The sequence below is a fragment of the Rhinolophus sinicus genome, chromosome 2 (assembly GCF_057876585.1).
Source record: "Rhinolophus sinicus isolate RSI-liver-muscle chromosome 2, RSI-T2T, whole genome shotgun sequence".
NCBI lineage: Eukaryota > Metazoa > Chordata > Mammalia > Chiroptera > Rhinolophidae > Rhinolophus > Rhinolophus sinicus.
Genome location: NC_142502.1, coordinates 163,849,403 through 163,861,602, shown reverse-complemented (window position 1 = coordinate 163,861,602; position 12,200 = coordinate 163,849,403). Strand labels below are relative to the sequence as shown.

Sequence of the window (12,200 nt, the reverse complement as noted above, 5' to 3'; positions counted from 1 at the left end):
CCATCAGTTAGCACCTTTTAACCTATCAAATAAATGACTTATTATGTCTACTGTTTCTTATCTGTTTCTCCTACTAGAATGTTTAAGTCCTCTGAGGGCAGGGATCTTTGTTTGGTTTACTGATGTGCTCCAAGGGCCTAGAACGGTGCCTTGGCAGAGAGTAGGTATGCAGTATTTGTTGTATGAATATGTGACAGGCTCACGTCCCACTGAGCTTCCTGTAAGGTGCTCTCAGGTCAAAATTTCACTTATCACCTGTACCCCATGATCCCCACTCTGACCAGTGGACTTTGATACTGGGCCTAGGTTACATGCCTCACCACAGCTGGAAAACACGGTTTCTGCTTCTACTTTGGAGGTGGGATTCACAAGGTGACAAATTCGCCAAATATGGGAACGTTGTTCAAATGCTACCAAAGCAGCCAAGCAGCTAAGCACTGTATTAGGTTACTGAAAAGAAAATCATATTTTCATTAATTTCCTGTACCACCTTCTCAAGCAGTGAACACAAGGAATGCATTTAACTTAAACAAGTATGTGACGACAATTTACTAATGCTTTCAGAAAAAAGCAAAGTTTATTTTCTACAATGTTGGAGGATATTGGCTCAATTCATATAATTTTTATTCCCATTGATGCTTTACATAATATGGGATGTATAACATGTAAAATGTATTGTAAATAAAATTATCATTCCAATGGAGAAGAAAATTACAGGTTCAAAAAAATCAAGTTTAATATCAAAAGATGTAATATAAAAGTTTCAACGTTAAAAAAAATCTGACAGTTAAAATATTACCAACCTTAAAAAAATATTACCAACCTTGTGATGATTGTGATATACTTTGTTAACCCCTGAAAACTTCTGTTTTGATGATATTGAAGCTTCTGCTCAGAAACACTGCAGGCAGAGCAGAACTTTTCATATTCTGACAGAATGCAAAGGTTAAGCATACTTTAGTTTAAATTATTAATAGTTCCTTGTCAGAAACATTAATCCCTTTGGAGTATAAAGCAAACTCTTACTAAAAACCTGTGTCAAGCAGCCACGCCTTCTGTGTTCACGGGTATCTGTCTGCTTGGAATTCTGTGGGGCTGTCTAGATCCTAGAGACAAACACTTCTGTTGCTGTAGAGCTGACATAGTAGGCTTACGGTATCTAGCCTGCTATAGTCCAGAAGAGTGTGACTTCTTATACTTGTATATGAAAGCATCTGTTTTCCCAAGGCTCACTTTGTAGCATTCCACTGGCACCAAGGAGCCAAACGGTGGCATCTTGTCTAAGCATTCCTGGTTACTAGATTCCAACGAAGGTGACACTGTCTTTGCTATGCCCGTTTTTTCTTCGGGAATCAAGCACTTCGCAACTCCAAGTTCATCTGTGTGGCCGCCTTTGGAATTCAAAGGGATGCTGCACCCTTCACCGTCTTTAAGGCGTCTGTGGTGGGCTTCACTGAGCAACAACACGACAGTCCCTCCAACACGAAGCACTCTGACAAAAAATGGTAACTGGTATGAGTAGTCCCTTCTTTTTAGATAACAATCCCACTTTATTTAAAATATGTGGTGTTTTCAATTTGAAGTTTAATTTTATCTATTTAAATACAAGGATTTTAATAATTAGGTAGTATCTTCCATAATGCACATTCATTATAGTAATTATGAAATTGCTAGTACAAATCTGCTTTAATTATCTATTTTTACTCTACTTAAAAGGCAAGCCTCCAAGTAATTTGTAATCACATTCTAATAAATGATTGTACACGGGAAAAGACAAATGAAAGAATCCTAAAGAATCAGCATATATTGAAAGCAGCCGACTGATGGCAGAAGAAAGTCAGCAGTCAAGAGTGAGAACAGGAACAAAAGAATGGCAAAAGTGAAGATCAGAAAAAGAAGGGAAGGCCTTGAAATGTCAGCTTGTTGAGGAGAATACATTTACTCAATCATTGGACCAAAGTCTGTATCGCACTTATGTGGAAAGAGCAATGAGTGCCATACAGGCCTCTGAGTTGCTAAGGAGATTACTGAACAGTGGGAGAGAGTTAAAGTGTGGCAAATGCCATCAAGGCAGGTATGATGTGACATGGGAACACATCAGGTGGGTCCCAACCCTACACAGTAGTTACAGGACACGCAGGAGTGAGCCAGGCCAAGTGATACGGAGGGGCTGGAGCAAGGGAGGGTGCTGGAGGCAGAGAAAGCAGGGGGGAGGGAGTAAAGAGAAGGAGCTGGGCCCAGGGTGGGGGAGGAGGCGAGAGGAAGGGTTCTGAGAGGGTGTCAGCAGAGATTCCACCAGCCTGGAGGTAATGAGAAAGACCAGGACTCAGGCAGAGGTTTTGGAGTGCTCAATCGCAAATGGGAGATTAAAGCCGTAATGGTGGGTCAGATAATCTGGGGTGAGAGTGCAGGGAAAAGAGAAAAAGGGCCAAGGAATAGAGGCTGAACAGTTAAGGCAGGATAGAGGAGGAGGAGCCCAGGAAACAATCCTAGGAGAAAATCTAGACAGTAGTGATGTCATGGTGTCAATAGTGCCAAAGGCTACAGGGCTAACAAGTGCCGAGGAGGGTAAGAAGTCATTAGGGAACCTGAGGGCAGCAGCAAAATGCTGGGCTGCTGGAATCAAGTGGGGACTGGAAAGTGAGCAAGCAGAGATGTCTAGTGTAGACTGTTCGTTCAAGAAGTTCAGTCGTATAGGTAAGGAAACAGGGTGACAGCTAGAGAACCAAGAGTTAAAAGGAACTGCCCTCTTGCCCAGCAAAGATGTCAGGAGCTTACGGAGCTTTTCCTCATGAGGACAATCAGCCAAGCTAGACAAGTCTGTCTCCAGATGACATCACATCTACTTCATTTTCCATCTCAAATCCTGCCTACACTATTGCAAGCATCTCCTGACAGGTCGTTTTCCGTTCTTGTCACTCCTCCCACTCTCCCTTCCCAGTTTCCACACAGACTACAAATGTAAACCCCTGCTAACTCTCTTTTCCTCTCTACTTGAAATAAACTCTACACTCGCCACAATCTGACCCGCACCTGCCTTTCCCACATCACTGCCTGCTGGCCCCCTGTGCACACTAGGGTCTGACACACTCATCTTCCTTCAGTTGCTCAAAGTCGGCCAGCGGCTTCTTGTGGTAGAACGCCTGGCCTCGCTGTTCACTCTGCACCTAACACTCATTCCTGCGTGCTGTCTCATCATTTAGGCCCCAGAATGCAAATATCATCTCCTTGGAGAGGCCTCCCCTGACTAAGGTAGCCACTGCTTCTCTCTCAGACACTCCCTAGCAAAATATCCTGTCTTATTTCCTTCATATTATCAATCAGGATCTGAAAGTATCCTGTTTATTTATTAAAGATCTGTCTTTGCCTGCTGGAATGCAAGTCCCACATGGGGAGGGACATTATCTCATTCACAACTATATCCCCACGGCTTAGTATAGCGTGTGGAATAGTAAGACCTCCAGCTCCAAAAGTGCCAGGGGAGGGATGAGTGAATCTGGAAAGAAAGAGGAGATGAATAGTCTGAAGATAAGAACGAGAAGAGGGTGGAGTACAATCCCTGAGGAGATATGGCTATATGAGATGGGACAGAAATAAGAAAACAGACAAATATCTCTAAACACTTAGAATAAAATATAATTAAAATAATAAACGAGATACAATTTTTTTACCTACCATATTAACAAAAATAAAAACACTGCCATACTCAAGATGGCGGGATTTTGAGAAAATGAGTACTGCTGAGATGGAAATTGGTACAATGTTTTTGGGACAGCAATTTAGCAAAGATGTATTTAAACTATGAAATGTGTGTAACTTTTGACCTAGCAAATAGGTCTTCTCACTTGCAGGAAATTATCCTAAGACAATATAACAATAGAAATAGTAGTAGAACAATAGTGGCAGTAATGATGCAGACAGCTGATATTTATCAAGCACTTACCATGTGCCAGGCACATAGTACTTTGTGTTATGTATCATGTAATCCTCAGAATTATTCTTTCAAGTATGTCCTGTTAGCATTACCATTTTTGCCAGATTGAAAAACCGAGGCACTGTGGTTTTAAGTAACTTACTCATATAGTAAGTTTGAACACTAGTAAGTTTGAACACTAGTGCAGTATGAGATATTATTTCTTGTAAAACAAAGATTCTGTAGTCAATAAGTTGGGGAAACTCTGTATCAAACAGCATAAAAAAGATTTTTCTTTTGCATGTGAACCTCTAAGACTAGGGGCTGATAATGCAAATAGTCCCAGATTATTTGACTTTGGAACTCATTAGGCCTTAACCTTCTACCACCAATCTCTGTTCCCAGCAGTCTGGTGTATTCATTGTTCCTTGAACATACAGAGTGTGCCAAAAAATGTACACACATTTTAAGAAAGAAAAACTGTATTAAAATTGTAATACTCAATATATACTGATAACAACAGATGAATACAAGCCATGTTTGACTTCTGCAATTACAAGAGGTGCTCAAAGTGGTTACCATCAGCGTCCAGACACTTCTGATTATGGCGAACTACTGCTTGAGCAATAAGTTGACCAAAGTGTCCACTTGTGTACATTTTTTTGGCAGTATTTTTTGAAGTTTTTACTCAAGAAATACTTCTTGAACATCTGTATGTATAAAACATGGTAGGGTGTCCTTTTTTATTCTTTCCAAATTTCTAAATTTCACTGAAACCTTGCTTCTTTCACAAATCCACCTCAAGCCTCTTGGGCACACAGCGACTTCTTCCTTCAAGGTGAGTGAGCTGAATTTCTAATTTTGCTCGTATGTTTTCCCTGGTTATATTTGAGAGGAAAACTCCAATATTATACTTCTCTGGATTCCTCACAGTGCTCTGTATTCCTGAAATGGTTACTGCTGAAAGAAATTAAAGGAGGAAATAACTGAGTGAAGAGTGCAGAGCTCATGCCGCCAGAGCAATCATATGTCTGACGATCTTTAATTCTGATGCATGTTCTTTCTTGAAGAGTCCAGCTCTGTATTACATACAGGACCAACTAGTTCTTGCCCTGTTATAAACAGATTTGCTGACTTCTTGTATTTTTTTTTCTTATTTTTACTAACATAATTTCCCCTTCCTTCCTTTTTTTTTTAATTGGAGCTTTAAACTATTTGTAAATCTCCAGGAGAAAAGTTATGTACACGCATACTTGATATACCTGTGTATGTCCCCACCTACTTCCCCAAAGAGTTTGAAGTGGTTTACACCAAAAAACCACCTAAGACCTAACAGTTACTGAGCACTTTCTAGGTGCTCACCACTGTTCTAAGGAATTTAAATCCACTAAATCCTCAGAACAGTGCTGTGAGGCAGGTACTATTATTTAACGACGAGGCACAAAGTGACTAAGCGATATGCCTAAAACCGAAGAACTACTAGTAATAGAACCAAAAATGGAACCCAGTATCTGGTTTCAAAGCCTGTCCTCTTCACCACTATATCATCCAGCATCGCCTGTATAAAACCTGAAACCATAAAATCAAAAGTCAAACTATAAAGGCTGTGGGCAAGTGGCAAAAATGTCTGATCAGAGAAGTTCCTTATGTATAAATATATACACTTTCAACTGGTCCTACTGAGACTATGTGGGAAACCTTGAATCACTTCATGACTCTTAGGTAAATATTTAAATTTACTGCCACAGTGTGAGGCCAGTAATATCTGTTACTGTCTTATTTTCAATCACCTAGACTAAGAACCAAAACCAGCCTAGAGAAAGTCAGGCTGGTGGAATTTTACTAGTGTTGAAAGGACCGTCTATTCAAAATAATGCCCTTCACTAACTTGTAATGTCTAAAATAGGCAGCATTAAATTGTCAATTAGGTTAAGCCATTATTTCTGGAAAGTTCCAGGTGGAATGTAAGCCACTGCTCACTCGTATCAGTGAGTTGGCTTAATACTATAGCTGGTGAATTACCTAGTTGGGTGCAAAGGTTGTGCTTGTTAACCCTGGCTGTATGACACACACACCTTGGGAGCGGTTAAGGAATACTGACGCCCAGGTTCTACTCCAGACCAATGAAATCAGAGCCTTGGTGGGGAGACGGGGAGAATGGGCATCAGCGTTTTTCAGAAGCTCCTGAAATGATTTTAATAGGAAGTCAGGGTTGCAATATCTGCGCAAAGGGAATGTGCTATCAGGCAAAAGGGAGAACTGGAGCACTGGAAATGTCTGAATGATGGGTGCTGCCCAGAAAGAGATCTCAGGCAACGTATCAGAGCTAGGTAACTGAATAACGGACGCTGCTTAGAAATAAGATAATCCAAAAAGAAGTGAGGATAACCCAGATGGCAAGAAGGAGACGAGATGGCTTTTAGACTTAGACTTCATGTTAAACTTTAATTCTCCTTATAGAACGTCAGTGTCTCCTTGTGACACTGAATTTTCTCCATCCAAAACACAGGGCTCATTGTTTCAACGGGTGACATCACTTATACACAGGCTCTTGAACACTTATAGTCCTGCTCTATCAAATGCTCAGCTGAGGGAATTTAATGTGATTTGATTTCTTATTCATGTCCTTTCATTCCTCTATGCATTCTAGGCTCTCTGCTTTATCAACTTAAATGACCAGAAAAATATACATTCAGGCTCCACTGTTTAAACCTCTCAAAGAAGTACTTTCACTGAATTATACTACCTGACATCGACCTTTGGAGTGTAATAAACCATAACATGAAGAACACTTCAGCATTTTCATTTCACAATCAACAATGCAGGTGTTGTCCAGTCCACGTTACTGGATGTTTTTTATGTGAATTCTGTTCTGTTGTTTAGTAGCTGTGTGATCTTGAGAAAGTTAATCTTTCCGGGTACCAGTTTCCCATCTGTAAAGTTGTGGGACATTAACACATAGGAGGCAGGGTTTTTGTGAGGATTGGAAGTAAATATGTAAATTACCTCGCTCAGAGATGGAAGGTCGCTATTTCAGATATTCAAATTCCAGGCAAAAATGAAAAACTAATATGTTTTTCTGAATGCAACATAGTGTAAGATGATATGGAATAACTATTTAAATTATAAACTTCTAGTTTAAAACCTTAGAAAATGAAGACACAAAAACTCTGGGAAATTACAAAATACAATCAAATCTTAACTGAAGAGCTACGGATGTATTTTGGTTAAATGCCCAACAGCTCAAAATTATGGAAATAAATTCAATACCTTACCTTTCCAATTCTTGTAAAATGCTTCTGATGTCCTTTCCTAACTTAAACTTTTTCCCAAATGGAATGTCAGAAATAATAACATCGACACTTTCTGAAGGCAAAGGCAATTCTGAAATACAGAAATCAGAGAATCCTACTTAGTAAGTTCAAATATTTACAACCTAAATGAGGCAATTGAAGAACATAGGATTATTTTTACATATTAAATACAATTTAGGGTAGCTAATATAGCTTCTAAGAAGTCATAAGTACCCAAAAGGCTTTCAGAATCACTGAAGATAAATGGAATAGTTATTATACTCTGTTCTTTGCAAATTGGTTTTTCAGGTATGATAAAATATGACATAAGTTATGCAGAATTTTAAGTTAACCAGAAAATTCAATTCTCTAAACATATTACATGACTAGAAAATTGCCAGAGCCAAGAAGAAATACATTAAGTTGTCTAGAAAAACCTTTTACAAAGTTATATTCTGTAACTTTCATTTCCCTTTTTATAGTTATACGTAGTTATATTAAATTTTGCATGTGTAGATTTATTTGTTTTTAAGGGAGATGAACCATAGCTTTCATTGAATTTTTAAAAGGGACCCAAAACATTAAGAACATCTACTTAAGTCCTAATAGTAGAGAAGAGGCTAAACAATAATCAACAAGACAAATACTATTACTAAATAAAATTAAACATAGTGTTTGATTATGAAACCTACATTTCTTTCTCATCCATTCTCTTCTCAGAAATTAGGTTATTGTAAGGTGGGAATTATGGGTTATTCTATAAGGTTATCATACACCCAATCTTAACATCCACACTTTCTGAGTATATTTTTCTTTTCTACTTATTTTACTTCCCATTCATTCTTATGTACATTAAAAAAAACAACTTGGAATTAAAAATGAGCAAAATTAATTTAGAAGAGTAGTCATTTGATTCAAATAAAAAGTCATGCTTCACAGAGTGAAATATTTAAATGCATTTTCTTCATACATGTCATAAATAGTTGGCTTTGGGCTTAGTTTCCTTAGAATAACTCCTAAGTTTTGAAGTAAATGCTAGATGCTTCTATAAAGAGATTTGTTTCCTTTGGTCAGTGATATCACCATGCCCTCATGTGGATGGTAAATGTCAACATTTTACACAAGATGTGTTCATTATCAGCTTTCTTGAGAAATGGAAACTCAATACAGCAGGTCCTTGAATAGATTCATTTCATTCAATATTGTTTTAATGTTGATGAGATGCCGGAGGAACTTTACTCTTGTGTATATTAGTTAGCCTATGGTAAAACTGGTTTCGTTATACACTGTTTCACTGAAGTTCCAAGAACCTATCGATGACATTAAGTGAGGACTTACTGTACTTACTTTTTCATTCAATATGCACTTTTTAAAAGTTATTGCTGCTGAGTTTATTACAGAATAGAATTGTTAGCAAGTAATAAAAAAGTATTTATATTATACAATAAATGGTAAAGCCATTATAGCAAAAACACTCAACTCTCTATGGTAAGCCTCTTATTCCCTATTTTCCTACACATGTTTCACATATACCTAACTCATCATTTCCAACATTTCCTTCTGACTCCCCAAATGGGCAGCCTGGCAGCTTCATCAATCTTGCAGAATAAGGCGTGGGCCACAGGACACGTGGCCAGAACAGCAGGGGCCACGCAGGAAAGGGCAGGATAGGTATTAGAGGAAAATTTACACTAATAAGAAAGAAAATATAACCAGAATATTATGGGGAGATTATGGGTATACTGAAAAAAGCATGCCTTACTCCTACACAGGTAGAAATGAATGACACCTGAGAACAAAGCATAAGTGTTACCAATAATCTTGTTATAACTCTTTCACTGAAGAAATGTATGACAGGCTATAGAATGTCTAATTGGAAGGCGTGAAAACACCTCGCCCCTTTTTATCTGGCGATAATTTTGTCATTTTAATTAACCACACATGTGTTTCTTTGCTCAAATCTGTATTTATTATACCTCTCCACTTTACACCAAGAAAAATATCTGTAGTTCAATAAAACAACAACAACAAAAAAAAGCCTAACCAATGACTAATCATTTCCTAAGATAGCCTGTAACATAGTATTATTTGGTACCAAATGTTTCATGATGATTAAAATTTAGGAATAAACACATGCAATTTCTGCATGTGAAAGGGTCACCTCCTTTTATACCACTAGACGGTTATAAAATAAAGTGAATATTACTAAAAAAGTAGAAACAATCAAGTCATTAAAGTACACCAAGAGAATGAAGGCGGTGATTCTGCAGAGACATAAATCATGACAGGAGTATTCCTAGCTTCCTAGAGACATCCATGCATACAGAGGTCTTTAATTCATGCTGTGTGTCAGGCTCTATGTGCTTATGTGATAAATCCTCACTACAGCCCTAGGAAGAAGGTATCACCTTCATATTATAGATGAGAAAATACAGAGAGGTCCAGTATTTTGCTGAAGGCCATACAGTGAAGAATTTATACTCGGTCTATTTGGCTCCAAAGTCCACCCCTGCTCTTTCTCATCATAGTAGTAAAAGGTGTGACACTGTTGCACCCATCATGTTGAACAAGGGACTCATAGGTCTCAACATTCTAAATTATATTTATGATGAAAGCATTTATGATGAAAGAAGGTAAAACCAAACGAGTGAAGATAACAAACACTTGTATCCAGCGAGAATGTCCACCTCTAACATAGAGATATACAATGAAGGGCTAATTATTAAATAGTTGATATTGGCCCCTATGTACACAAGATAGAGAGTCCCCTCTACACTGAAATTTAACAGTAAAAGGTTATAATGATGAAACAATTTAAAATAGATGTTCTATTCTTTTCTCCAGAAAGTTATCCTGAAAACAAGTAAATCACAAAAGAAAAATCTACAAATGACATAAGGTGAAAAATGTTTTATCTCACTAGTAATTAAAGAAAGATAAATTTTAAAAACCTACCAAATTTGTAGTTTTAAAAATTGTAATAAAATGATAATATTGAGTCTCAATAAAGGTTTAGGGAAATGCGCACTAATAGTTGGCTACAGCTGGTCTGGAATGACCTAGTACAAGTGTCAAGTGCTCTGCCTTCCCCGTTCCTAGAAATGCCTGCCCCACCCCGGTGCACTGGGTCCCATCCCTTCTTGCCTTCTTGGGGGCCGTGAGTGTATCAGAGGAACAATTCTCTCCTGCACGTCAAGTTTCTCCTTTTTATTTGATCATTCTCTTTACTATGCAAACTTGTACTTTGAAAAAAAAGTAAATTCTAATTTCTATCCTCAAAAAAAATCCCTGCTTGATCCTGAATCTCCCCACTTTCTGAGTTGCTGGCCCATTTCTTTGCTCCTCTTACCAGTTAAACTACTCAAGAGAATGATGTAAACTGAACTGGAGAAGTTACCTCCTCCCGTTCTCTCTGGGACCCATGCACGCAGGCCTTCGCTCCTGCTGCTTCAGGGAAACGGGCCTTGACATCTGCAATCACCAGGCCTCATTTTACTTCAGCAATTGGCAGCATCTGACACAGCTGATCATTCTCTTTTCCTTGGGTTTTCTCTCTCATTCTCTTACATCACTGGCTGTTCCTTTACTAGAGCCTCACCTTCCAGAACTCGAAGCATCTCATCCCCAGGGCTCTTTCTCTTCTCTATTTACACTCATTTCCTAGGTGGTCTCATGGCTTTAAGTGCTATCTATACTGGTGATGCCCAATCTCTCCCCTAAACTCCAGATTTGTATATTGAGCTCCCAACTCGACATCTTTTCCATGTAGTGTCTAATAATCATCAAACTTAACTGGTCCAAAACTCTTAACTTGTGCTTCCTGTAGTTTTTCCCAGCTCAGCAAATGCAACTCCATTCTCTAGCTGCTCAAGCCAGAAAGCTTACGAGCAGAGTCATTCTTTCTCTCACACCCCACATTCAATCCAACAACAAACAACAAATACAGTCAGCTTTCCTTTCTAAAAAATACATATTTGACCTCTTGTTAACACCTTCATGAATACCACTTTGGTCTAAACCACCATCATTTCTTACCTGGATTATTGCAATAGTCTTGTCACCAGTCTCTTCGTTTCCATCCTTGCCCTATAGCAGTCTATTCTTAACATCGTAGTTAGAGGGATTCTTTCAAAAGCTGGGATTTATTTGGCTACCTGGTGCCAGAGATTTATTTATTTTTAAAGCAACCATTTTTTTTGAAACGACTGAGCATTTTTGCTTGTTTTCAAAGTGAAATCTTATGGGAAATGCCCCTAAAATGAAAACAGATAAAAGTGGAGTTGGTAGTGTGGCAGAGGTGTGATGGGCAAGTACTTCCTTCCTCGTGCCTCCAAGGTGTCCTGGACATTGTAAAGGGTTTGAAAAGCCACTGCTCTGGAGCAACTGAGGAAGCCATTGTTCTCTTGAAAGTCCTCCCAAAATAGCTTTTATAAAGAAACCAGAGTTCACGAAAACTTGATTTCAGTCTATTCACGGCTCAGTTTCCTCTAGAAATTTCTGTCTTATGCACAGAGTCCCATTAAAAACCTTGACAGAAAGGCTGAAAAAATAGTCGTGGGCTGCAAACAACTATATGAGCTCAATCAACAATATGACTTCTTTCGGGCCGCTTTGTTATGCTTTTACAAAGAAGTTATCCTAATATTTCCTACTGGTTGGTATTCATCTCGACTACTTTTCCACCGCAATCAACTTTTGTAAAACAATATTTTGTTCCTCCAGATTATAGGTTTAATTCTGGCACCTATCTACTTACCTTTTCATACCATGAGAATATAATTTTTTTAGCTTGGAATGAAATTGCTCATTTTTAAGGGAGAAAGGTGTAGTAAGGGAAAGGGAAAGAAATAAGGGATGCATGGTAAAATAGTCTAAATACCATGGGTTTTATGGAAACATTATTTTGACTGGACTCAACAGACTTGATTCCTAGTCAAGTTTGTTACCGCTCAGTCCCCATCAGTAAACAGGGGGTAGTGGTTCCCTCTGCTGCA

The 12,200-nt window shown here is 38.4% G+C and overlaps 1 protein-coding gene across 7 annotated transcripts in view; it reads right to left on the bottom strand.

The window, feature by feature from the left end:
- Positions 1–874: 874 nt before the first annotated feature.
- THUMPD2 (THUMP domain 2 tRNA and snRNA guanosine methyltransferase) overlaps positions 875–12,200 on the bottom strand; it is a 33,445-nt gene continuing 22,119 nt past the window's right edge. For 5 of the 7 annotated variants that reach the window (XM_019742657.3, XM_074331915.2, XM_019742662.3 and 2 more), the window contains 2 exons: positions 7,189–7,297; positions 875–1,492 (listed from right to left, as the gene is read on the bottom strand). In XM_019742657.3, coding sequence (XP_019598216.2) covers positions 1,168–1,492; positions 7,189–7,297 — 434 coding nt within the window. In that variant the 3' untranslated portion in view covers positions 875–1,167. The other 2 variants (XM_074331913.2, XM_074331914.2) reach the window with 2 other exon arrangements.